The sequence below is a fragment of the Hemitrygon akajei genome, chromosome 28 (genome assembly GCF_048418815.1).
Source record: "Hemitrygon akajei chromosome 28, sHemAka1.3, whole genome shotgun sequence".
NCBI classification, from domain to species: Eukaryota; Metazoa; Chordata; class Chondrichthyes; order Myliobatiformes; family Dasyatidae; genus Hemitrygon; species Hemitrygon akajei.
The window spans coordinates 12,497,277-12,524,025 of NC_133151.1; the positions used below are offsets into that span (position 1 = coordinate 12,497,277).

The 26,749-nt window shown below is 44.7% G+C and overlaps 1 protein-coding gene across 1 annotated transcript in view; it reads right to left on the reverse strand.

Moving 5' to 3' along the window:
- Window positions 1-353: 353 nt before the first annotated feature.
- The window catches only part of LOC140717690 (RAS guanyl-releasing protein 2), a 51,936-nt gene continuing 25,540 nt past the window's right edge, over window positions 354-26,749 (reverse strand). Inside the window, exons 10-14 of the mRNA XM_073031336.1 lie at window positions 19,432-19,573; window positions 19,066-19,102; window positions 17,041-17,190; window positions 14,594-14,666; window positions 354-786 (exon numbers count right to left, since the gene is read on the reverse strand). Coding sequence (XP_072887437.1) covers window positions 14,611-14,666; window positions 17,041-17,190; window positions 19,066-19,102; window positions 19,432-19,573 — 385 coding nt within the window. The 3' untranslated portion in view covers window positions 354-786; window positions 14,594-14,610. The remainder of the gene's footprint in view (window positions 787-14,593; window positions 14,667-17,040; window positions 17,191-19,065; window positions 19,103-19,431; window positions 19,574-26,749) is intronic.

Consider the following 26,749-nt stretch of genomic DNA (forward strand, 5'->3'; position numbering starts at 1 on the left):
TTTTCCCAGGGGCAAAATGGCTAATACAAGGGGACATAATTTTAAGGTGATTAGAGGAAAGTATAGGGAAGATGACATAGTTAAATTCTTTAAACAGAGTGTCCTGCCAGGGATGGTGGTAGAGGCAGATACATTAGGGACGTTTAAGAACTCTTTGATAAGCACATACTGTAGATGATAGAAAATTGAAGGTTTAGATTGATATTGGTTAAAAGGTCAGCACAACATTGTGGGCTGAAGGGCCTGTACTATGCTGTTATGCTCTAGTTATGGTCACTGGGCACAAAATGCTCTCCACAGACACTCTGCCAACAGACAGACATACAGCAGGCACACAAAGCAAAGCTCATCACTATGGTAATGGCTGCCATTTTATTTGGACTGTTATACAAATGTGAAGACAAACTACCAAAACAGATGAGCAATTTGTGGGAGTTACATAGAATAAATAGCAATGGTGAACGGGGTCTTTCTTGAGAATCCAGTTAACCCCATACCCCGTTCTAAAGCAGTTTCCATCATGTGTGGTTCCAATGGTAATCGATCAGGCAACTGCTGGCCACTGCCACCGAGGTCTGCCAATAACAACAGCATTTGATGCATGGTGATTGATCAAGTAAGTAAAAGCCAATGGAGACACGTTGAAGGGAGATGTACAAAATGTGCTTGCAGGTTATAAAGACAGAAGCAGGCCATGTGGTCATTCACGTCTGAGTCAAATATGTGGAACAGTCATTGGTTCCATTCAACAGTGTCACACCTTGCAGCTGGGATGATGGTTTGAGCCTACAAAAAGAAGCAAAAGACATGAGGTGAGATCTGAGAAAAAATATCTGGGGAAATATGAAGAAGCACCATCTCGTCACACTGTCTGTAGTGTCCATGAAACATTTCCAGTGCACAATCAGCATGGGAACTCCCTCTACACTATCTTGTCATATATTCCATGGACATGGATTAGACAGAGGGAACTCTCTCTATACTGTCCCATCAGATACTCCATGGATGTGGATTAGATAGAGGGAATTCCCTCTGTCTAATCCACATCCCTGGAGAATGTGATGGGATAGTATAGAGAGAGTTCCCTGCCTAATCCATGTCCATGGAATATATGTGACAGGATAGTGTCTGCAACTGGGAGACCGTTTCACTGAACACCTATGTTCTGTCTGCCAGAGAGAGCAAGGCCTCCCAGTGGCCACACATTTTAATTCCACATCCCATTCCCATTCTGATATGTCTATCCATGGCCTCCTCTACTGTCAAGATGAAGCCACTCTGAGGTTGGAGGAACAACACCTGATATTCTGTCTGGGTAGCCTCCAACCTGATGGCATGAACATTGATTTCTCTAACTTCCATTAATCACCCTCCTCCCCCTCTTACCCCATCCCTTATTCAATCAATTTATTTATTTATTTTTAAATTTATTGTTATTATTTATTTATTTATCTATCTCTCTTCTCCCATGATCCTTTCCCTTCTCCAGCTGTGTATCCCTTTTGCCAATCAACTTTCCAGCTTTATCCTCTCCCAGATTTCAGATTTCCCCTTCCCCCTCCCACTTACATATCTCTTACTATCTTTTCTTTCAGTTAGTCCTGATGAAGTGTCTTGGCCTGAAACACCAACTGTACTTCTTCCTATAGATGCTGGTCTGCTGTGTTCCACCAGCATTTTGTGTGCGTTGCTGGGAAATCTCTAACCTTGTTTTATTCTTAAAGAACTTTTCATGTAGTGAATACCTGATCAGGTTTGCATAGCCTTCACTAATGCACCCGTAATGGACTATAGGGAGCTTGCTAAAATGGCTGATAGTCTACACTCAGTTAGGAGGTGGTGCATCATTCTTGCCCCTTTCCCTGCCTCAATAAACCCGCTCAGCAAAGAGCCCAACATAAGGACACTATGGCTACGAAACAGATGATGCCAGGCCTGTGTTTTTACTACACTCACTTTGGTACTAATGCAGGAAGCTTCGAAAAAGCCTGTGCATTGGGACATCAGAGGTCTGTGAACACCGTGGGTTCCAGCTGCCAGAGATGTCTACTTTATGGACACTTCCAGTGTGATACGTGTGCTCAAGTGAGTGTGCTGCCAGCATTGCCAATTGCTGAGAAGGCAAAGAGTGATGAAACTTTGCTGGAGACTGCCAGCAACAGTAGGATTCAGACCTGAGGGACGTGATGGTTGACGCTCTGCTTCAGTGGACAATGTTACATGTGGGACTTCGTCCTGGCTAGATTACCTAGACCTTCAAGGTTGGAAGGGATGCAGCAAGTGAAAGAGTGAGTGCGGGGATTGGCTGAGAAGGAGCGGTTGATTTAAAAACTGGTCGGGACCAGCCTGCAACACATACCTTCAAGGTCGGCAGAGGTGCGGCATGTGAACCGAATTACATAGTCAATTTATCAGCCAATATAAGCAAGGTTTGCTCTAGGGGAGCGGCCTTGTTGAGGGAAGTGCTTTGTGAGAAAAGTGTGAGTCTTTGGCTCGGGACTCTTCAGCAAGGAGGCTGAGGGAGGAGACTACGCCACAGTTGGAGAGGGTGAGAAGTGGTGAAGAAATAACAGGTAAACTGATTCAGTGTGATGCTTGCCTGATGTGGGAGGTCAGGGACACTGATGGTGCCTCTGGCTGCTACAACTGTGTAAAGTGTGTCCAGGTCCAGCTCCTGAAGGACCGTGCTGGGGCACTGGAGAAGCAACTGGATGACCTCAGGTTCATTCAAGAAAATGAGAGTTTTCTGGACAGGATCTACAGGGAGATTATTACACCAAAGATACCAGAAGAGAAAAGGGGGGGGGGGCGACAATGAGGAAGGGATGGATACTTGGAGTACAGGAGATCCTGGGGAATGTACCTCTTGAAAACAGGTTTACCCTGAGTAGACAGGTCTGAGAGTCAAAAATTGGCGCTGAAGCAAAGCCGAGGAGACAGATGTCAGGCAGAGCCGTGGTAGTAGGGGACTCCATAGTGAGAGGTACAGAAAGGGGCAAAAGGTGGGATTTAAGGATGGTGTGTTGCCTCTCTGGAGCCAGGATCCAGGATGTCATGGACTGATTGCAGAGCATCCTCAAGAGTGAAGGTAAACAGCCGGAAGTGGTAGTGCACGTCGGCACAAATGACGTCGGGAAGAAGAGGAAAATTCTGCAGCATGACTTCAGAGAACGCGGAAGAAGGCTGAAAAGCAGGACCTCCAGGGTGGTTATCTCCAGTTTGCTTCCAGTTCCTCGTGCTGGTGAGGGCAGGAACAGGGAGATAGGGGATCTGAATGTGTGGCTGAGGAGCTGGTGCGGGAAGCATTCTTACACCACTGGGATCTGTTTTGAGGTAAGGATGAACTGTACAAAAGGGACAGGTTGCACCTTAACAGGCAGGGGACCAGCATTCTGGCAGGCAGGTTTGTCACTGCTACATGGGTGTTTTTGAACTAGAGGGGTGTGGGGGGGGGGGGGGGGAGTAGGAAATGAACTGAAAATATAAGGATGGAGTTAAAAGGAAAGAGAGAATAAGAAAAGAAGAAAGACAAGTGGGGCAGAAAGCTCAGCGAGGGATCGGAGAGTATGGCCAAGTGCAATAGGAATCGATGTGAAAGGTAAGGGGAGTAATGGATTAAAAGTCTTATATATGAGTGCAGAAGTATAAGAAATAAAGTGGATGAGCTTGTGACTCAGTTGGAAATTGGCAAGTATGATGTTGTAGGAATAACAGAGACATGGCTGCAAGAGGACCAGGGCTGGGAAATGAATATTCAAGGATATACGTCCTATCGAAAGGACAGACAGGTGGGTAGAGGGAGTGGAGTAGCTCTGCTAGTGAGGAATGAAATTCGGTCCCTTGCAAGGGGTGACATAGAATCAGGAGATGTAGAGTCATGAATAGAGTCATGAATGCAGAGGGAGCCTACCAGGGAGAAGGCAACCAGAGAGAATGATAAGGGAACTCGAGGTAAAGGAGCCATTCGGAGGTAGTGACCATAATATCTTTGAATCTAAAATTTGAAAGGGAGAAGGGAAAATCTGGAGTGTCAGTATTACAGTTGAACAAAGGGGACTATGGAGCCATGAGGGAGGAGCTGGCCAAAGTTGACTGGAAGGATCCCATAGCAGGGATGACAGCGGAACAACAATGGCAGATATTTCTTGGTGATACAGAAGGTGCAGGATCAGTTGATTCCAAAGAGGAAGAAGGATTCTAAGGGGAGTAAGGGGTGACCGTGGCTAACAAGGGAAGTCAAGGTTAGTTTAAAAATAAAAGAGAAGTATAACATAGCAAAGATGAGCAGGAAGCCAGAGGATTGGGAAACTTTTAAAGAGCAACAGAAGATAACTAAAAAGGCAATACGGGGAGAAAAGATGAAGTACAAAGGTAAGCTAGCCAAGAATAAAAAGGAGGATAGTAAAAGCTTCTTTAGGTATGTTGTTATGATACCAGCCCCCTCCTTTGTGAGAATTGCAAGAGCCCTAGAAAAGGGGGGTCAATGACCCAAAAGAGAGAGAGAGAGACAGGCTGAATGGACACAGGAAATGGAAAGACATTCCACTGGGACAAAAGCTGGTGACTGTGGCATTGTTCTCAGGAGACACCTGGGAACTGCAGACGTGCCAACTCGCAGGGACATTGTAAAGCCCTCGGGCAAAGTGGGCTGGTTGAGAGAGAGAGGTTGCATCACCTGCAACCTGATTGACACCTGAGATCCCGTGAGGCAGTATAAAGAAGGGTCTGAAAGAGGACGACCCTCAGACGCACCAAGGAGACACCAAGAAGCACGATACCGCTTCCCATGGGAACGGGAAGCCATTTTGAAATAAGCCACGTGCGTTAAATTCCGAATGCGGGGTTTGTGGCTGGAACCAACGGAAGATCGCTTTTAACTAACAACGGGGAAGATCGCTCCCCTGAGGCTGAGGATTTGATTCATAAAGACAACGGCAAGTGTTATCTTTTCCTAACAATCTCTCTCTCTCTCCAACACGTGAAACCAAAAGAGAAAAGCCTGCAGACTTCAGAGTGACTCTTTATATTTCCAATTGGACTCAGTATTATACCCTAGACAACGAAAGAGCTTATTTCTGATTGATTATTATTACACCGGTGTTTTAGATTGAGTTGACGATTTGAATGTTTTGTATTAACCATACGTTTGTGCCCTTATTGAATAAAACGTTTGAAAATAGTAGCATCCGACTCAGCTGATCCATCTATCTTTGCTGGTAAGTTACCTGGTTACGGGGTTTTCGTAACAAGTGGGGGCTCGTCCGGGATTTGACACCAAAAAGGGGGGAGGTCAGTGAATCGGGCTGTAAGTCCAAACTTAAATCTGGTTACGCAGGTAGTCAGACGGGAAACCAGCAAAGATGGATGTGTCGGAATTTAGGAGAAACCCGACGGTAGAGGCGCTAGGGAAGGCTACAAAATCAGACTTAGTAAGTTTGGCGCAGGCCTTAGACCTCACAGCGGTGAAGCCAGCAATGAAAAAGCAGGAAGTGCTAAGGGTCATACAACAGCATTACGTTGGGAAGAAGGTGTTTACAGCTGAGGATTTGGAAAATATTCCCGAAAGGAGATTAGTGAGTGGGACAAATCAGGCAGAGTTGGAGAAAGCAAGGATGGAACATGAGTTTAAAATAAAGCAGCTAGAAATAGACGCAGCTCAGAAGGCTGCAGAGAGAGAAGCCGAGAGAGCCGAGAGGGAAAGAGAGCAGGTGTTCAAACTAAAGCAGCTAGAAGCAGAAGAGAGAGAGAAACAGAGGAACTATGAATTGGAGCTGGACAGGCGGAAACAAGAGCGAAGAACTCAAGGGGGAGAGAAAGAGGGGTTTGATATTAGTCGGGCGTTGAGGTTGGTCCCCCCGTTCGAGGAGACGGATGTTGATAGTTATTTCTTGCTCTTTGAAAAGGTGGCAGAGAATCAGCAGTGGCCCAGAGAGCAATGGGTGGCGTTGTTACAAAGTGTGTTACGAGGAAAAGCACAGCGGGTATATGCCGCGCTGCCCACAGAAAGGGACGGGAATTATGATCAAGTAAAGGAGGCCATTCTCCGAGGTTACGAGTTAGTACCTGAGGCGTATAGACAAAGGTTCCGAAATTTAAAAAGAGGGTGGAATCAAACGTATACCGAGCTAGCCCATGAGAAGGGTGTGCTCTTGAATCGTTGGTGCACAGCTGAAAAGGTGGCCGAGGACTATGGGCGTCTCAGGGAGCTAGTTTTGATTGAGGAATTTAAAAGTTGCGTTCCGGAAGAGATCCGAATGTATTTAAGTGAGAGGACGAATCAGTCCATCTCAGAGATGGCTAGGCTCGCAGATGAATATGCCCTAACCCACAAGACAAAGTTTTCCTCGCCACAAAGTTACCCGAGAGACCGTCGGAATGGTAGGGACAGTCCGCCGGCTAAGGGAGAGACTCCACCGGGAGCTAGCACAAAAAGTGAGGATAACAGACAGGAAACCTGGAGATCTCCTGGTTTAAACTGTTTTAATTGTGGAAAGGTGGGACATATTGCATCAAAGTGCTTTGCTCTGAGAAAGGAGCCAGAGAGGGAGAGAGCAGCGATCCCTATCGGGCGTTCAGTGGTAATCAGGACGTTAACAAGAGGGCCCCAGGTAGATGGAGTACCGGAGGGGCGGGAGACATTTAGTTCCGAAGGAACCGTGTCTTTGAGGGAAGGGGACCCCCCCATCCCTGTACGAATTTGGAGAGACACGGGGGCGGAACTATCGTTAATTAGCCGTAATGTGTTAAATTTCGGCCCTCGGACGGGGGAGGTTGCCCTGAGAGGAATCGGGAACCAGATCACGGTCGTGCCTTTGCATAGGGTCTTTCTCGATTGCGAGTTGGTGTCGGGACCTGTGGAGCTAGGAGTCCTGCCGGAGTTACCGGGGGAGGGCGTGGACCTCCTGTTGGGTAATGACCTCGCGGGTGGGAAGATGGGAACCGCCCTGATAGTTGAGGCCCCGCCCATGGAGTCCCCGAGCTATCGCGCATGCGCGGTCACTCGCAGCCTGTCGAGAGCGGCGACTGGGACCGCGCGCAGTTTGAAATTGGCCCAGACGTTTTTACCGACCCTACACCACGAGGGTTCAGAGGGTGGTAAAACGGAAGGTAGTAAAGTAAAATGGGGTAAGGGTAAGGAGATAGCCCTCCCCTTAGTGAAGAGAAAGGTCCTAGAGGTAGGAAATAAAGATGAGAAACGGATAAAGCTGTTAAAACGTCCAGAGTTGGACGTGGTTGATCTGTCTGGTTTGGCAGAATTGTTTGGAGAAGTTGAGAGTCCTAAAGATGTTCTCGATGGTCCCGAGAGTGAAATGAGGGCAGTCTTAGAGAGGAAGGGTACCCTTGCTGTGGAGAAGTCAGCTGAAATGGCCGAGGAGGTTGTTTCAGCTCGCAGGGTTGCGCCTTCCCCAACGGGGGGCTGCCTAGAGAGTAGCTGGAAGGATCGGGGGACGTTAGAATTTGAAAAAGGTACGGGTATTGAAAGCCTGGAAGGGGCCAATGTCCCGTTTGAGTGTGTCCAAGATGGGGGCGCACGTGGTGCTGAACCTGGTAACAGAGCTCAGGGGAAGTCTGAGGTGTTTGATTCAGGGGGACGGGGCGGCCGTCCTCGTGAGTCAGATAGACCTGGTTCGGGGAAAAAGGGGTTAACCTTGGGAAGTGTGAGTTCCCAGAGGGTTGTACAGAAGGGGGTCTTCAGAGTTAATGTGGAGTTTACGAATGGGGAGATAACTGTTGTTGTGGAGGGAGACGGGAAATCTGTAATTCCCAAATCAAAGGAAGAAAATTTAATGTCTGAATTGATGTCAGAAGCAGCAACCAGGCTGCAGAGACAATGGCTTGGTAACACGGTGCCTGCGAATCAATTACAGGTTGATTTGGAATGTAAAGGTGCCCCACACGCTATTGTTATTCAAGAGGGTGCTGTGAAAAGGCAGAATTTGAAATGCTGTCTGAACAAAGCGAGATCGCTTGCGGATCTTAAATTGGAAACTAATAGCATGACGGGTCCTGAAGAGAAAAACGACAAATGGCCTAAAATTAAGGAATTGGGTGGTCTAAGTTTGGAACACGTTGATAAAATAACTCCTATGAAAGGAGCGGGCGAAAGCTTATTTCGCCAGGGTGCCCAAGATCGCCACGAGGGAATTAACCGGAAAAAAGGCGAGGGTTAATAGGGGCGCGATTTTTAAAATAGCAGAAGCCGGTTTTAAGGGATTTTGACAAAGTATGTGAATAATAAAGACAACACCCATGGAAGCTTGACTGTTAAGTTTGAAAGTAGCATAAAAATTTGTCTTTTGCATGAACCTTTGTAGATGTATGTAAGCTAAGATCACACCTCCTTAGTTATGTTGCCGAAGAAAGCAAATAAATAAGGTGGTTATTGAGCTGAAGTTTGATGCTACCAGGCGTTAGTAGGGCACATGAGGTTAAGGTATTAAAGGAAAGGGGCACTGTACTTGTTAACTGTTTAGATGCTGACTTGAATGTATAACTGTATTACTCTGTATTAGATTCAAAATTTCTGTAAGACTGTACCACTCTGGGTTTTAACCGCTGGTAAAAACCTTTTTAAGAGGGGAGGTGTTATGATACCAGCCCCCTCCTTTGTGAGAATTGCAAGAGCCCTAGAAAAGGGGGGTCAATGACCCAAAAGAGAGAGAGAGAGACAGGCTGAATGGACACAGGAAATGGAAAGACATTCCACTGGGACAAAAGCTGGTGACTGTGGCATTGTTCTCAGGAGACACCTGGGAACTGCAGACGTGCCAACTCGCAGGGACATTGTAAAGCCCTCGGGCAAAGTGGGCTGGTTGAGAGAGAGAGGTTGCATCACCTGCAACCTGATTGACACCTGAGATCCCGTGAGGCAGTATAAAGAAGGGTCTGAAAGAGGACGACCCTCAGACGCACCAAGGAGACACCAAGAAGCACGATACCGCTTCCCATGGGAACGGGAAGCCATTTTGAAATAAGCCACGTGCGTTAAATTCCGAATGCGGGGTTTGTGGCTGGAACCAACGGAAGATCGCTTTTAACTAACAACGGGGAAGATCGCTCCCCTGAGGCTGAGGATTTGATTCATAAAGACAACGGCAAGTGTTATCTTTTCCTAACAATCTCTCTCTCTCTCCAACACGTGAAACCAAAAGAGAAAAGCCTGCAGACTTCAGAGTGACTCTTTATATTTCCAATTGGACTCAGTATTATACCCTAGACAACGAAAGAGCTTATTTCTGATTGATTATTATTACACCGGTGTTTTAGATTGAGTTGACGATTTGAATGTTTTGTATTAACCATACGTTTGTGCCCTTATTGAATAAAACGTTTGAAAATAGTAGCATCCGACTCAGCTGATCCATCTATCTTTGCTGGTAAGTTACCTGGTTACGGGGTTTTCGTAACAATGTGAAGAGCAAAAAATAAGTTAAGACCAAAGTTGGGCCCTTGAAGATAGAAACGGGTGAATTTATTATGGGGAACAAGGAAATGGCAGACAGGTTGAACAGGTACTTTGGATCTTGTCTTCACTAGGGAAAACACAAACAATCTCCCAGATGTAATAGTGGCCAGAGGACCTAGGATAACGGAGGAACTGAAGGAAATTCACATTAGGCAGAAAATGGTGTTGAGTAGACTGATTGGACTGAAGGCTGATAATCCCCAGGGCCTGATGGTCTGCATCCCAGGGTACGTAAGGAAGTGGCTCTAGAAATCGTGGATGCTTGGTAATCATTGATTTACGAAGGGAAAATCATGCTTGACTAATCTTCTGGAATTTTTTGAGGATGCAACTATGAAAATGGACAAGGGAATGCCAGTGGATGTAGTGTACCTAGACTTTCAGAAAGCCTTTGATAAGGTCCCACATAGGAGACTAGTGAGCAAAATTAGAACACATGGTATTGGGGGTAGGGTACTGACATGGATAGAAAATTGGTTGGCAGACAGGAACCAAAGAGTAGGGATTAATGGGTCCCTTTCAGAATGGCAGGCAGTGACTAGTGGGGTACTGCAAGGCTCGGTGCTGGGACCGCAGCTATTTACAATATACATTAATGATTTAGATGAAGGGATTAAAAGTAACATTAGCAAATTTGCAGATGACACAAAGCTGGGTGGCAATGTGAAATGTGAGGAGGATGTTATGAGAATGCAGGGTGACTTGAACAGGTTGGGTGAGTGGGCAGATGCATGTCAGATGCAATTTAATGTGGATATGTGTGAGGTTATCCACTTTGGTGGCAAGAACAGGAAGGCAGATTACTATCTGAATGGTGTCAAGTTAGGAAAAGGGGAAGTACAATGAGATCCAGGTGTCCTTGTTCATCAGTCACTGAAAGTAAGCATGCAGGTACAGCAGGCAGTGAAGAAAGCTAATGGCATGTTGGCCTTCATAACAAGGGGAGTTGAGTATAGAAGCAAAGAGGTCCTTCTGCAGTTGTACAGGGCCCTGGTGAGACCACACCTGGAGTATTGTGTTCAGTTTTGGTCTCCAAATTTGAGGAAGGACATTCTTGCTATTGAGGGAGTGCAGCGTAGGTTCATGAAGTTAATTCCCGGGATGGCGAGACTGTCATATGTTGAAAGGTTGGAGCGACTGGGCTTGTATACACTGGAATCTAGAAGGATGAGAGGGCATCTAATTGAAACATATAAGATTATTAAGGGATTGGACACGCTAGAGGCAGAAAACATGTTTCCAACGTTGGGGGAGTCCAGAACCAGAGGCCACAGTTTAAGAATGGCCATTTAGAATGGAGTTGAGGAAAAACTTTTTCACCCAGAGAGTTGTGGATCTGTGGAATGCTCTGCTTCAGAAAGCAGTGGAGGCCAATTCTCTGGATGCTTTCAAGGGAGAGCTAGATAGAGCTGCTAAAGATAGCGGAGTCAAGGGATATGGGGAGAAGGCAGGGACGGGGTACTGATTGTGGATGATCAGCCATGATCACAGTGAATGGTGGTGCTAGCTCGAAGGGCCAAATGGCCTACTCCTGCACCTATTTTCTAATGACCTCTGCTCGGTGCAGATTTCCTATGTCCCCAAGGACTATTAGTTGATTTTAAGAAATGCCCGATAGTGGATGTCAAGGATTTTGGGTCATTACTTTGTCACCAAACATTTGATACTAGAGCGTACAATCATCACAGTGATATTTGTTTCTGTGCTTCGCGCTCCCTGAAGTACAAATTGAAGTAAATATAATAAAAATTTAAATTATAAATCATAATTAGAAAATAGAAAAGGGAAAGTAAGGTAGTGCAAGTCAAGTCCAGATATTTGGTAGGTACGGACCAGATCCGGGTCAGGATTTGTTCAGCAGTCTTATCACAGTTGGAAAGAAGCTGTTCCCAAATCCTGCTGTATGAATCTTCATGCTCCTGAACCTTCTCCCGGAGGGAAGTGGGACAAAAAGTGTGTTGGCTGGGTGGGTCTTGTCCTCGATTATCCTGGCAGCACTGCTCTGACAGCATGTGGTGTAAAGTGAGTCCAAGGATGGAAGATTGGTTTGTGTGATGTGCTGGGCTATGTTCACGATCTACTGCAGCTTCTTCCGGTCTTGGACAGGACAACTTCCATACCAGGTTGTGAGGCACCCTAGAAGAATGCTTTCTATGGTGCACCTATAAAAATTAGTGAGGGTTTTAGGGGACAGGCCAAATTTCTTCAGCTTTCTCAGGAAGTAAAGGCACTGATGGGCCTTCTACCCTGCTTCCCTAGTAAGTTCCTCATAACAACTCTATCAAGCACATGCACCACTGCATGTGAGTTTACTCGACTGCTGGGTGCATGCCGGTAGTCATCAAACCCACATTCTCCACTACAGTCACAAAACATAGGGTCAAGCACCACATTTCTACAACTGGCCTGTAAGTCCATGCCCACACATGTAGACTAGACCCAGAAAAGCTGGAAACCTTGAAGGCTAAATTTGCCAACATGGAAAGTCTTGACATTGCATAGTCAGTTGAATAGTTGAATAGTCCCTAGGCTTTGGGCCTCCATAAAGTCCTTAAGTTTGATGGTGGTTGCTCCCCGTGGCGATTACTAATGCCTTAATGAGGTCACTATCACCGATTGTTACTTAGTCCCACACATTCAAGACTTTTTGGCATGTTTAGCCAATAAGTTAATTATTCCAAGTTAATCTAGTTAAGGCCTACCATCAGGTGCCTTGGTGATTGGCAGACATTCCCAAAATGACTGTGGCTTCTTTGAGTTTCTGCACATGCTGGTTCAGCTGAAAAGTGTAGCACAAACTTCATAGCGGCTGACGGACTCTGTATTAAGACTTAGAATTTCTTTCTGTTTACCTGGACGACATACTTGCTGCCAGTGGGTCCAGATCCAAATATGTATCTCACCTCTGAATACACTTTTCAAGCCAACATAGGTTGATTATTAACCCTGCTAAGTGCCAGTTAGCCACTAACTTTCTTGGCCACCACATCTCGCAGTAGGTGCAAAACCCCTCCCCAACAAAAGTAGCTGCTGTTATGAATTTCCCATCGCCCCGCACTACTAAAAAATTACAGGAGTTTTTAGGCATGGTGAATTTCTATCACTGCTTCATTCTGTGAGCTGCTAAACATGCTCCCCACTGTATAGTGCATTTGAAGACAATACCCCTAATCATGTGCTTGACTGGTCAGTGGAGATGACCAGGGCATGTGATGATACCAAACAAGCACTTTCCAATGTGACCCTACCGCGCCATTGCAACTGATGCACCTATTCCTACTTTTCATCAGGACCTACAGCATTCTTGAGCTCCTGTTGACCATATTCCACCTCATTTGTTTTTGTCTGCCATGATGCACACCTACATCCCCTTAGATCCCCTTATGAAGGTCCATTCTGCATTTTGTAATGGAGAGAAAAGTCTTTCTATCACAGATAAGGGTAAACCGGAATGTATTTTGGTAGATAGCATTAAACTGGCCTACCAAGATTTAGAGGATTCTGCTACCATGACCCCCCTGCCATCACGACATAACCTCTACACAAGCCAAAGGGCTCTGCTGTTCCTTTACCCATGGAACATAGGACCTGAGCTGGGTGGCTTGTTCAAGCTCCGGACAGGCTCACAATGCCGGTTTTAGTAATGTAATTGGTGTAAATGCACATAATTCACAACCACCGACATTGAGTTAGATCTCACTTTAAGGGATGGTTCAACGTGATGACATAATTACATATATTACTTTTACCGCAGTTTGTGTTCAGTGTTTGGAGTGCATTAATTGAGTTGTCATGGTTTTTCTTAAATGCACAACGTCTCACATCATTTTATCTGCAAAAACCTACACCGTCACATATTACGTGGGAATGGAATAGATTGAGGGAATTCCCTTTACACTATCCTGTCACATACTCCATGGGCATGGATTAGAAAGAGGGAACTCCATCTACTCTGTCCCATCACATACTCTGTGGGCATGGATTAGATTGGGAATACCCCCTATACACTATCCTGTCACATACTCTGTAGCAAAGATTAGACAGAGGGAACTCCCTCTACACTATCCTGTCACATACTCCATGAGTATGGATTAGAAACACAGAAAACCTATAGCACAATACAGGCCCTTTGGCCCAAAAAGTTGTGCTGACACGTCCCTACCTTAGAAATTACTAGCCCTCTATTTTTCTAAGCTCCATGTACCTATCTAAAAGACCCTATCGTATCCGCCTTCACCACCATTGCTGGCAGCCCATTCCATGCACTCACCACTCTCTGCATAATAAAAAAACTTACCACTGACATCTCCTCCGCACCTACTCCGAAGCACCTTAAACCTGTGCCCTCTTGTGGCAGCCATTTCAGCCCTGGGAAAAAGCCTCTGCCTATCCACATGATCAATGCCTCTCATCGTCTTATACACCGCTATCAGGTCACCTCTCATCCTCTGTTGCTCCAAGGAGAATTAAACAGAGGGAACTTCATCTACTCTGTGGGCATGGATTAGATTGGGAATTCCCCCTAAACTATCCTGTCACATACTCCATGGCAAAGATTAAACAGAGGGAATTTCCTCTACACTATCCTGTCACATAAACTGTAGGCAAGGATTAGACAGAGGGAACTCCCTCTACACTATCCTGTCACATACTCCGTGGCAAAGATTGGACAGAGGGAACTCCCTCTACAACAAGTGTTCCCACCATTTTTATACTCTGGATCAATACCATTAAGCATATAGTTTGTGGACTATAGGTTGAGAACCCCTTGTCTACATTATCTCATCACATACTCTGTGGGGCTGGATTAGACAGAGGGAATAGTGTCCTGTCTCACTCTCCAAGTGCTCAGACCAATGCAACAGTCCCAAAAAAGGTTGGAATCCCCTGTGTTAAAGCAATTGGCTGCATTTTGAGATATCTGAAATTAGTGAAAAGATACTTGGGGATGTAGACACACGAAATTGCAGATGCTGGAATCTGGAGCAGCAAACAATCTACTGGAGGAATTTCTGGAGCTGCTAGACTCACTGTGTTCCTCTAACAGATGGCGTGTTACATAAAGATGTTTATCTTTCCTTGCCACTGTTTGTAATTTGTTGATGCCTAATGTAACAGAGCACCTACCAGATATTGGGTGTTGTTCACAGATGGATGTCCTGTACATCGTCTTCCAGACTCTCAACCTCTTCCTGAAGGACTGCAAAAAACATTAGACACCGCCCATTATCTTTCTTTAATCCAGCTTGTTTTACACCTCCTTCCTAGCTACAGTGTTGCTATTAACACAAAAGATCTTGCAAATGCTGGAAATTCAGAGCAAGAAATGCAAAATGCTGGAGGAACTCAGCAGATCAGACAGCATGTATGGAGAAGAATAACGAGTCGATGTTTTGGACCTTGACCTTTCATCAGGACTCCCAGGAAGGAAACCCATGCAGTCAAGGGGAGAATGTACAAAATCCTTACAGTTGGCAGCAGGAATTGAACCCTAATTGAACCATCTTACAGATGGCAATGTAAAGTCTTATCTAACCAATACATTGCTGTGCTGCCCCATGAGAAATTCTACCAATATTCTTTGAATTGAAAAGAATGGGGGGTGTTCTTCTCGGAGCATATACTGAGGGTCATGGGCAGGATAGAGGGCGAGATGTTTCCAGTAGTGGGAGAGCTTAAACAAGGGGCAAAGGACAAGATTAGGGGATGGTCATTTCAAACTGAGATTCTTAGGAACTTTGTTATGTGGCGGGTGGTGAATCGCTGGAATTCCTTACCTCAAGGGATGTACAAGCTCAGTCATAAGATGTTTAATGAGGAGTTCGATGCATTTTTCAACCATGAGACCATAAGACATAGGAGCAGAATTAGGCCATCTGACCCATTGAGTCTGCTCCGCCATTCAATCATGGTTGTCCTTTTTTTTTTCTCCTCCTCAACCCTATTTCCTGGCCTTCTCCCCATAATCTTTGATGCCATGTCCAATCAAGAACCTATCAATCTCTGCCTTAAATATACCCAATGAGTTGGCCTCCACAGCTGCATGTGGCAATAAATCCCACAAATTCACCACCCTTTGGCTAAAGAAATTACTCCGCATCTCTGTTTTGAAAGGGCGTCCCCCTATCCCGAGGCTGTGCCCTCTTGTCCTAGACTCTCCCACTATGGGAAACACCATGAGGGATTTCTGAGAGTTAGAGAACTGGAACAGAGAAGGGAATGATGCACAAGACAGAACAGCAATGATCACATAGGATGGTGGGACAGGTTAGTGTGGCCGAGTGGCCTACGTTTCTGCTATTTTCTTGTGTATATTTTGTTGACTGCAGAGTGCTTTTGGATCACTTGAGGAAAAGAGAACTGGTACTTAAATGTAAATCTGTTCTTCCCTTACATGTCATCACACTCCCAGTATCTGGGCAAGTGAAGAGCAGTAGGTCAAATAGTGTGGGGCATCTGAACTTGTACTGTTCTGTGTTCTGACTCCATTCCAGGGTCCATTGTGGGGGGGTTGGGCTGGTGAAGTAAGATGGGGAGGGTCACTCTTCAGTTAGCAACTCCATTGACCCAAGGTGATGACTAGCCCCTTAACACAATCTTAACAAACTCACACATCAGCGCGAGAGTTGGAATGTTATGTTGAAGCTGTATAAGACTTTGGTGAAGCCGGTTTGGAGTACTGCATACAGTTCTGTTCACCTACCTACAGGAAAGATATCGATAATATTAAAAAAGTGCAGGGAAAGTTTACAAGGATATTACTTGAGAACCTGAGTTAGGGAAAAACTGAATAGTCTAGGACTTTATTTCTTGGAGCTTAGAAGGTTGAGGGGAGATTTGATAGAAGTATACAAAATTATGAGTATAGATAGGGTAAATGCAAGCAGACTTTTTCCACTAAGGTTGGGTGAAACGAGAATTAGAGGTTATAGTTAAAGGGAAAAGGTGAAAATATTTAAGGGGAGCATGAGGGAAAACTTAGGAGAAAGGGAAGAAGGAGGAGGGGTACTGGGGGCTGGTGATAGGTAGGTAAGAGGCAAGAGGCCAGATTTGAGAGTAGAAGAAGAGAGTGGGGAAAGGATTTTTTTTTTATCAGAAGGAGAAAATGAGTCATACCATCAGCAGTTGGAGGCTACCCAGCCCAGATGGAATATAAGGTGTTGCTCCACCACCCTGAGGATGGCCTCATCTCAGCACAAGAGGAAGCCATTGACCAACATGTCATTACAGGAATGAGAATCAGAATTAAAATGTTTGGCCACCAGAAAGTTCAACTTTTGACAGATGGAACAGAGGTACAAGACAAAATGTTCCCCCAATTCACGATGGGTCTCACCAATGCAGAGGAGGCACTAAACACAATAGATGATCCCAGCAGATTTGCAGGCGAAGTGTTGCCTCACCTGGAAGAATTGTATACACCTTCCCTTTTCACAGATTGTACCAGACTGTTAAAAGTTTCCAACATTTTATACTTTTTCAGATGTCTAGAGTCTGCATTTTTAAAAACTTTTCATTTACTGTTTGAGCTCCCAAGGTCCCATTGATGCATGGCCAACCAGAGGCTGCCTCACCTTCAGAATTAGGAGCTGAGGTTGTGGCAGGAACGCTGAAAGATCTCCTGAGTGTGGGACCCGGACTGTCCAGGCTAATACTCTTGGTGCGTTTACGACACTCCTTCACCAGGAGGCTCTTACACTGTTTGTGACAGCTGATTCCACAGGCTGTGAATGAAAATGGTGAAGACAAAATATCAAAGAGAATAAATTCTCACTACGTCAAACTATGTTCAAAAAAACTGAGAACAGCTCTGGCCCCACATCGTAGGGAGGAGAGATTGTTCTTGAAGGTAGAGGCTTGGGTTCACTTACAAATAGAGATACCATTCACTGGAATTTCAAAGGTTAGGGGTAATTAAATGGGAGCTTCTGGAATATTAAAGAAAGCTGACAGGGTGGATGGAGAAAAATTTGGTCAGGAAGGCTGGGAACAGGAGAGAGTGTCTGGGAATTAGAGATGGGTTTCCATGAGTGAAGCTGGGAACTACTGCTCAACACCGAGCATGGGTGAGAGCTGGAATCGCTCCTGCTAAGGGCCATCAAACCATCTCAGTGATTATTGAGCAAGTAAGGAGGCATGGGATCCAAGGGAACATTGCTTTGTGGATCCAGAACTGGCTTGCCCATAGAAGGCAAAGTGTGGTTGTAGGTGGGTCATATTCTGCATGGAGGCCAGTGACTAGTGGTGTACCCCAGTGATCTGTTCTGGGAACCCCTACTCTTTGTGATTTTTATAAATGACCTGGATGAGGAAGTAGAAGGATGGGTTAGTAAATTTGCTGATGACACAAAGGTTGGGAGTGTTGTGGATAGTGTGGAGGCTGTCAGAAATTACAGCGGGATTTTGATAGGATGTAAAACTGGTCTGAGAAGTGGTAGATGGAGTTTAACCCAGATGTGTGAGATGGTTCATTTTGGTAGATCAAATATGATGGCAGAATATAGTATTAATGGTAAGACTCTTGGCAGTGTGGAGTTTCAGTGGGATCTTGGGGTCTGAGTCCATAGGGCACTCAAAGCTGCTATGCAGGTTGACTCTGTGGTTAAGAAGGCATACGGAGCATTGGCCTTCATCAACCGTGGGATTGAGTTTAAGAGCCAAGAGATAATGTTACAGCTGTACAGGACCCCACTTGGAGTACTGTGCTCAATTCTGGTTGCCTCTCTACAGGAAGAATGTGGAAACCATAGAAAGTGTGCGGAGGAGATTTACAAGGATGTTGCCTGGATTGGGGAGCATGCCTTATAAGAATAGGCTGAGTGAACTTGGCCTTTTCTCCTTGGAGCGACAGAGGATGAAAGGTGACTTGATAGAGGTGTATAAGATGATGAGAGGCATTAATCGTGTGGATAGTCAGAGGCTTTTTCTCAGGGCTGAAATGGCTAGCACAAGAGGGCACAGTTTTAAGGTTCTTGGAAGTAAGTGCAGAGGAGATGTCAGGGGTAAGTTTTTTTTTTAAAAACGCAGAGAGTGGTGAGTGCATGGAATGGGCTGCCGGTGGCGGTGGTGGAGGTGGATACAATAGGGTCTTTTAAGAGACTCCTAGATGGCTACCTTGAGCTTAGAAAAATAGAGGGCTATGGGTAAGCCTAGGTAAGGTAAAGACATGTTTGGGACAACTTTGTGGGCTGAAGGGTTTGTATTGTGCTGTAGGTTTTCTATGTTTCTGTTATTTTTTCTTTATTAATTTATTTATTGAGATACAGCACAGAACAGAACCTTTTGGCCCTTCGAGATGTACAGTCCAGCTTCCCTTGTTTTAACACTAGCCTAATCACGGGATAGTTTACAATGACCAATTAACCTACCAGCCGGTATACCTTTGAACCAAGAGAGGAAACTGAAGCACCTGGAGGAAACTCATGTGGTCAAGGTGAGAAGTACAAACCCTTATAGACAGTGAAGGGGAAACTTTAAACCTGAGACCAGGAGACTGATGAATTGGGGTAACTAATGCCAGAAGAGGTGAGGGCCCAGATCATTGTATCAGATAATACCTTCGGCTTGGCTCGATTAATCCGTCCTGGGTATCTACTCACCTTTACACTTGTAGCCTTGTTTGTATAAACCCCAGATCTGTGGGAGGAAATGAAAGTGTATCAATGTGACAGAGGGCACTCTGTGTAATGTACACCTGAGTCTGTACAGTGTGTTACTCGTAGCACAGTCTCAGCTTAATGACATCAAAAAAAATTAACCACTGGTTAAGAAATAAGGACGGTTGCTGAGGATCACTCCTCAGGGTTAGATGGAGTTAACCATGACTCCCATCTCTCACTCTGGAACTTCACCTTTAGTACAAAGAGCAGGGTTTCCCCAACCCTGAGAAACTTATCCTCTCCTCCCTCAGCTCCCTCAACACATTGCAAAACGCCCTAAAACTCATGCAATGCAACTACACATACAAAGCTCTTGCAGTGATCACAGAAGGTGGGTTTCAAGTACGTGGTCTCCATGAAGTTATGAATGAATCCCATCTTGCAGTTGAGAAGTGAGTTAGCTTGCTTGAAGTACGTAATCATTTCATCTCTGCTGATCTGACCATCTCTGGAAAACAAACAGAGAAATCTGAGAATCATTAGAGAAGAGTTGCAATAGACACAAGATTATTAACAAGGCTGTCAGTTTCTCATGAACTACCTCCCATCACTAGAACAGCAGGTGCGAATGGGTAACTATGATGTTGTTGGGATAATGGTGACATGGCTGCAGGGAGATCAGACCTGGGAAATGAATGTACAAGGGTATACGTGCTATCGTAGGGACAGAAATGTGGGCAGAGGGGGTGGGGTGGCCCTGTTGGTGAGGAATGAGATTCAGTCCTTTGCAAGGGGGGACATAGGGTCAGGAGAAGTAGAGTCGGTGTGGATAGAACTGAGGAACAGTAAGGGCAAAAGGACCCTAATGGGTGTTGTCTACAGGCCACCAAACAGTAGCATGGATATTGGGTGCAAGTTGAATAGGGAGTTAACATTGGCATGTGGCAAAGGTAATGTCGCAGTAGTTATGGGGGATTTCAACATGCAGGTGAACTGGGAGAATCAGGTTGGTGCTGGACCCCAGGATAGGGAGTTTGCAGAGTGCCTACGGGATGCATTCTTGGAACAGCTTGTACGAGAGCCGACCAGGGACAAGACTATTCTGGATTTAGTGTTATGTAATGAACAGGATTTGATAAAAGATCTTGCAGTAAAGGAGCCATTAGGAGGTAGTGATCATAATATGATAAGTTTTTATCTGCAATTTGAGAAGGATAAGGGCAGCTCAGAGGTGTCAGTGTTGCAGTTGAACAGGGGAAACTATGGAGCCATGAGGGAGGAGCTGGCCAAAGTTGACTGGACGGATATCCTAGCAGAAAAGACAGTGGAACAGCAATGGCAGGTATTCTTGGGAATAATGCACAAGGTGCAAAATCGGTTCATCCCCCGGAGAAGGAAGGATTCAAAGGGGGGAAAGGGGCCACAGTGGTTGACAAAGGAAGTCAGAGATTGCATAGCATTAAAAAAAAAGGAAGTATGACAGAGCTAAGGTGAGTGGGAGGACAGATGATTGGGAAGTTTTTAAGGAACAACAGAACTTAACTAAAAAGGCAATACGGGGAGAAAAAAATGAGGTACGAATGCAAGCCACCCAGGAATATAAAGGAGGATAGCAAAAGCTTTTTTAGGTATGTGAAGAGAAAGAAGATAGTTAAGAACAATGTTGGGCCCTTGAAGAATGAATTGGGTGAAATTGTTATGGGAAACAGAAATGGCAGAAGAATTTAATAAGTACTTTAGATCTGTCTACACTAAGGAAGACACAAGCAAACTCCCAGATGTATGGATGGGCCAAGGACATAGGGTAACAGAGGAAATGAAACAGATTGACATTAGGAAGGAAACGGTGATGAGTAGACTGATGGGACTGAAGGCTGACAAATCCCCAGGTCCAGATGGTCTGCATCCTAGGGTACTAAAGGAGGTGGCCCTAGAAATTGCAGATGCATTGGTAATCATTTTCCTATGTTCCTTAGATTCAGGATCAGATCCTGAGGATTGGAGAATGGCTAATGTTATCCCACTTTTTAAGAAAGGAGGGAGGGAGAAAACAGAGAAACAGAAAACAGCCTGACATCGGTGGTGGGGAAGATGCTAGAGTCCATTATTAAGGATGAAATAGTGGCATATCTAGATAGCAGTGATAGGATTGGGCTGAGCCAGCATGGATTTACCAAGGGTAAATCATGCTTGACTAATCTGTTGGAGTTTTTCGAGGATGTAACCAGGAAGTTAGATGGGGGAGATCCAGTGGATGTAGTGTACCTCGATTTTCAGAAGGCACTTGATATGGTCCCGCATAGGAGATTGGTGGGTAAAATCAAAGCTCATGGCATCGGGGGGAAGACATTGACATGGATAGAAAACTGGTTGGCAGATAGAAAGCAAAGGGTAGCAGTGAATAGTGTTTCCCGGAATGGCAGGTGGTGACTAGTGGGGTGCCACAGGGCTCGGTATTGGGACCACATCTGTTTACAATTTACGTCAACAATTTAGATGAAGGCATTGAGAATAACATCAGCAAATTTGCTGATGATACTAAGCTGGGTGGCAGTGTGACATGTGATGAGGATGTTAGGAGAATTCAGGGTGACATGGATAGGCTGGGTGAGTGGGCAGATACTTGGCAGATGACGTTTAATGTGAATAAGTGTGAGGTTATTCACTTTGGGAGTAAGAACAGGAAGGCAGATTATTATCTGAATGGTGTAAAGTTAGGTAAGGGAGAAATACAAAGAGATCTAGGAGTCCTTGTTCATCAGTCACTGAAGGTGAATGAGCAAGTGCAGCAGGCAGTGAAGAAGGCTAATAGAATGTTGGCCTTTATTACAAAGGGAATTGAGTACAAGAGCAAGGAAATCCTCTTGCATTTGTACAGGGCCCTGGTGAGACCACACCTGGAGTATTGTGTACAGTTTTGGTCTCCAGGGTTAAGGAAGGACATCCTGGCTGTAGAGGAAGTGCAGCGTAGATTCACAAGGTTAATTCCTGGGATGTCAGGACTGTCTTACGCAGAGGGGTTAGGAGACTGGGCTCATACATGCTGGAATTAAGGAGATTGAGAGGGGATCTGATTGCAACATATAAGATTATTAAGGGATTGGACAAGATAGAGGCAGGAAATATGTTCCAGATGCTGGGAGAGTCCAGTACCAGAGGGCATGGTTTGAGAATAAGCGGTAGGTCATTTAGGACAGAGTTAAGGAAAAACTTCTTCTCCCAGAGAGTTGTGGGGGTCTGGAATGCACTGCCTTGGAAGGTAGTGAAGGCCAATTCTCTGGATGCTTTCAAGAAGGAGCTAGATAGGTATCTTATTGGATAGGGGAATCAAGGGATATGGGGACAAGGCAGGAACCGGGTATTGATAGTAGATGATCAGCCATGATCTCAAAATGGCGGTGCAGGCTTGAAGGGCCGAATGGTCTACTTATGCACCTATTGTCTATTGACATCCACTGTTCGTTCTGCCCTTCAAGCTGCTTTGTCTATCGCATGAGATCCTGGCCGGTCTTAGCTCCAAACTCTCACCTATGTGTCATAGAGTCATACAACACAGAAACAGATCCTTCAGCCAGCCTCATTTGCCCGTGGTTGCCCCATATCCCTCTAAACCTTTCCTGTCCATGTATCTGTCCATATCTTCTAAACCTTTCTGGTCCATGTGCCATTAAAATGTTGTTAATGTACCTGCCTCAACCAGTTCCTCTGGCAGCTCACTGCCCTCTGGGTGAAAAACTTGCCGCTCAAGATCCTATTAAATTTCTCACTCTCACTCTAGATCTCTGTCCTCCAGTTCTTAATTTCCCACTCCTGGTAAAAACAAGGTAGGTTGTTTATATACACAAAGTTTGTGTAGAGATAGCAGGAGCTCTGACGGAGATCTTTCAGATGTCATTAGAAACAGGGATTGTGCCGGAGGATTGGCGTATTGCTCATGTGGTTCCATTGTTTAAAAAGGGTTCTAGAAGTAAGCCTGGCAATTATAGACCTGTCAGTTTGACATCAGTGGTGGGTAAATTAATGGAAAGTATTCTTAGAGATAGTATTTATAATTATCTGGATAGACAGGATCTGATTAGGTGTAGCCAGCATGGATTTGTGCGTGGAAGGTCATGTTTGACAAACCTTATTGAATTTTTTGAAGTAGTTACGAGGAATGTTGACGAGGGTAAGGCAGTGGATATAGTCTATATGGACTTCAGCAAGGCCTTTGACAAAGTTCCACATGGAAGGTTAGTTAAGAAGGTTCAGTCGTTAGGTATTAATGCTGGAGTAATAAAATGGATTCAACAGTGGCTAGATGGGAGATGCCAGAGAGTAGTGGTGGATAATTGTTTATCGGGATGGAGGCCGGTGACTAGCGGGGTGCCTCAGGGATCTGTTTTGGGCCCAATGTTGTTTGTAATATACATAAATGATCTGGATGATGGGGTGGTAAATTGGATTAGTAAGTATGCTGATGATACTAAGGTAGGAGGTGTTGTGGATAATGAGGTGGGTTTTCAAAGCTTGCAGGGAGATTTATGCCGGTTAGAAGAATGGGCTGAACGTTGGCAGATGGAGTTTAATGCTGAGAAGTGTGAGGTTCTACATTTTGGCAGGAATAATCCAAATAGAACATACAGGGTAAATGGTAGGGCATTGAGGAATGCAGTGGAACAGAGAGATCTAGGAATAACAGTGCATAGTTCCCTGAAGGTGGAGTCTCATGTAGATAGGGTGGTGAAGAAGGCTTTTGGAACGCTGGCCTTTATAAATCAGAGCATTGAGTACAGAAGTTGGGATGTAATGTTAAAATTGTACAAGGCATTGGTAAGGCCAAATTTGGAATATTGTGTACAGTTCTGGTCACCGAATTATAGGAAAGATATCAATAAATTAGAGAGAGTGCAGAGACGATTTACTAGGATGTTACCAGGGTTTCAGCACTTAAGTTACAGAGAAAGGTTGAACAAGTTAGGTCTCTATTCATTGGAGCGTAGAAGGTTGAGGGGGGATTTGATCGAGGTATTTAAAATGTTGAGAGGGATAGATAGAGTTGACGTGAATAGGCTGTTTCCATTGAGAGTAGGGGAGATTCAAACGAGAGGACATGATTTGAGAGTTAGGGGGCAAAAGTTTAAGGGAAACACGAGGGGGTATTTCTTTACTCAGAGAGTGATAGCTGTGTGGAATGAGCTTCCTGTAGAAGTAGTAGAGGCCAGATCAGTTGTGTCATTTAAGGTAAAATTGGATAGGTATATGGATAGGAAAGGAGTGGAGGGTTATGGGCTGAGTGCGGGTAGGTGGGACTAGGTGAGATTAAGAGTTCGGCACGGACTAGGAGGGCCGGAATGGCCTGTTTCCGTGCTGTGATTGTTATATGGTTATATATGGTTTATACACTGCAGATGCTGTGGTCAAATCAAGACGTACAAAAAAGCTGGATGAACTCAGCAGGTTGGGCAGCATCCGTTGACTGCTTCTTTCAATGGATGCTGCCCAACCTGCTGAGTTCATCTTGGGTTGTTTGTATTTTGTTTCTGTTTTGTTTTTAACTGAGAGAAAAGTAGTGGTCTGTAAGGAACTGGACTGACAAAATTGCTCTACCAAGACCTATTCAAAAGGCTGAATGGAGCCATAACTATAAGTCCTCCTCTATCCAATTAACCTCTCCTGAGTGTCAAGGCCTGGAAGAAATGGATCTGGAAATACCTGGAACAAATGAAACTGGTTAATTCAGATGCTCCTTTGTCGCTCCTTGTCCACTTAACTTCCTGACTTCAGTTTTCAGCTATTTGTAATTTGTCTCTGGTTTCAGTAATGAGATTCAGAATGCCACAATGATAATTAGAGTCATGATGAAGGGCTTTGACCCAAAATATTGCTTGCTTATTCTCCTCCTTGCCTAACTTGCTGAGTTTCTCCAACATTTTCTGTATGTTGCTCTGGATTTCTAATCTCTGAAGAATCTCTTGCATTTAGGAGAACTTGTCGCAAAATGATACTTCTTGTGTTTTACAAAAATGCATTGGTTTTTCTATCTTTGAAGTGTATATTATATCAGCAAGATGAAATCTATTCCAGTTCTACTCTTTGAACTACAGCGTTAACAGTGTAGGGTCACTGTGACTCCATAGTGAAGCAAACCCAAGCTCAATAGACTGAGTGACCTCCAATCAAGCTGAATTATTAATGCACCAGTCCACAAAACTGGGTTTGAAAATGCTCTGCCCAAGACTGCTAGAAACTGCAGAGAGCCGAGTCCATCACATAACCCATCCTCTCCACCATGAACTCTGTCTACACTTCCTGCTGCCTCGGGAAAGGAGCAAGCATAATCAAAGATTTTTCCCACCTCAGTCATTCCCTCTCCTTCCCACCTCCCATCAGGCAGAAGATTCAAAAACTTGAGAACATGTACCAATAGGTTCAAGGACAGCTTGTATCCTACTCTTATCAGACTTTTGAATGGATCTCCTGAATAATAAAGGAGAACTCTTGATCTCTCAATTCACTTTATAATGACCCTTGCACCTTATTTTCTGCCTGCAATTTACTTTCTCTGTAACTATGAGTCTATATTCGCATTCTCCCTTCTGCCATCTGGGAAAAGGCTCCGAAGCATTCAGGCTCTCACGACCAGACTGTGTAACAGTTTCTTCCCCCAAGCTATCAAACTCCTCAATACCCGAAGCCTGGACTGACACCTTGCCCTACTGTCCTGTTTATTATTTATTGTAATGCCTGCAATGTTTTTGTGCACTTTATGCAGTCCAGTGTAGGTCTGTAGTCTAGTGTAGCTTTCTCTGTGCTTTTTTTAAATTACGTACTTCAGTCTAGTTTTTTGTACTTGTGTCATGTAACACCATGGTCCTGAAAAACGTTGTCTCATTTTTACTATGCACTGTACCAGCAGTTATGGTCAAAATGACAATAAAAGTTGACTTGACTTGATATTCTGTATTCTGCTAAATGTTTCACTTTTATACTACCTCAATGACGTTTCACTACCTCAATGACCTCCTTCTTCTTGTGCATTTTATTCTGTTACCTCTTTAGGGGAATGAGGGAAACTCCTTTTCTTTACCCATCCCCAATGTACTTATTTAACATTTAACTTCCTGCCTCAGACTTGTCTCAGACCTGTTGTGACAAGTAAAGGGCAATAAGCAACTGTGTAGATGCTTCACACATTTAATGAAATTGGAGTTGGAGCCTTTGTAGGTTTGAGAGACGACTTTCCCCTCAGTTATGGGGTGAATCAAGCTTTCTGTCAACTGTGTCCTGTTCTCTCTGCACTGTTCTCAGATCATCGGGAAGTAGGGATCCCACTCTGCAAGCAACTTGCCCCTTATTTATGTCCTTTGGAGCCTTAGAGACTCTCCTCCACATCACTGTATTTCCTCATGCTGATGGGAGTATGGTCTCCAGAAAAGTTTTTGGCCCAAGTATGTTCCCTAGAACTGAATCAATCAAGTCATTTTACACAAACCTCCACCCAAAGAGAATAAAGGTGAACCTTGTGTTATGGCCATTCAGGAAATGGAAATTCACGTTTACACACTTCATAATTTACTACCCAAAAGTTTGAGAAAAAATAACGTTCATGGGATTACTGAGAAAAATAGCTAATAAATAAACACATTTTCCACCCTAGATTTCTTGACAATCCACATACGACATGGCTTCATGTTACACACAG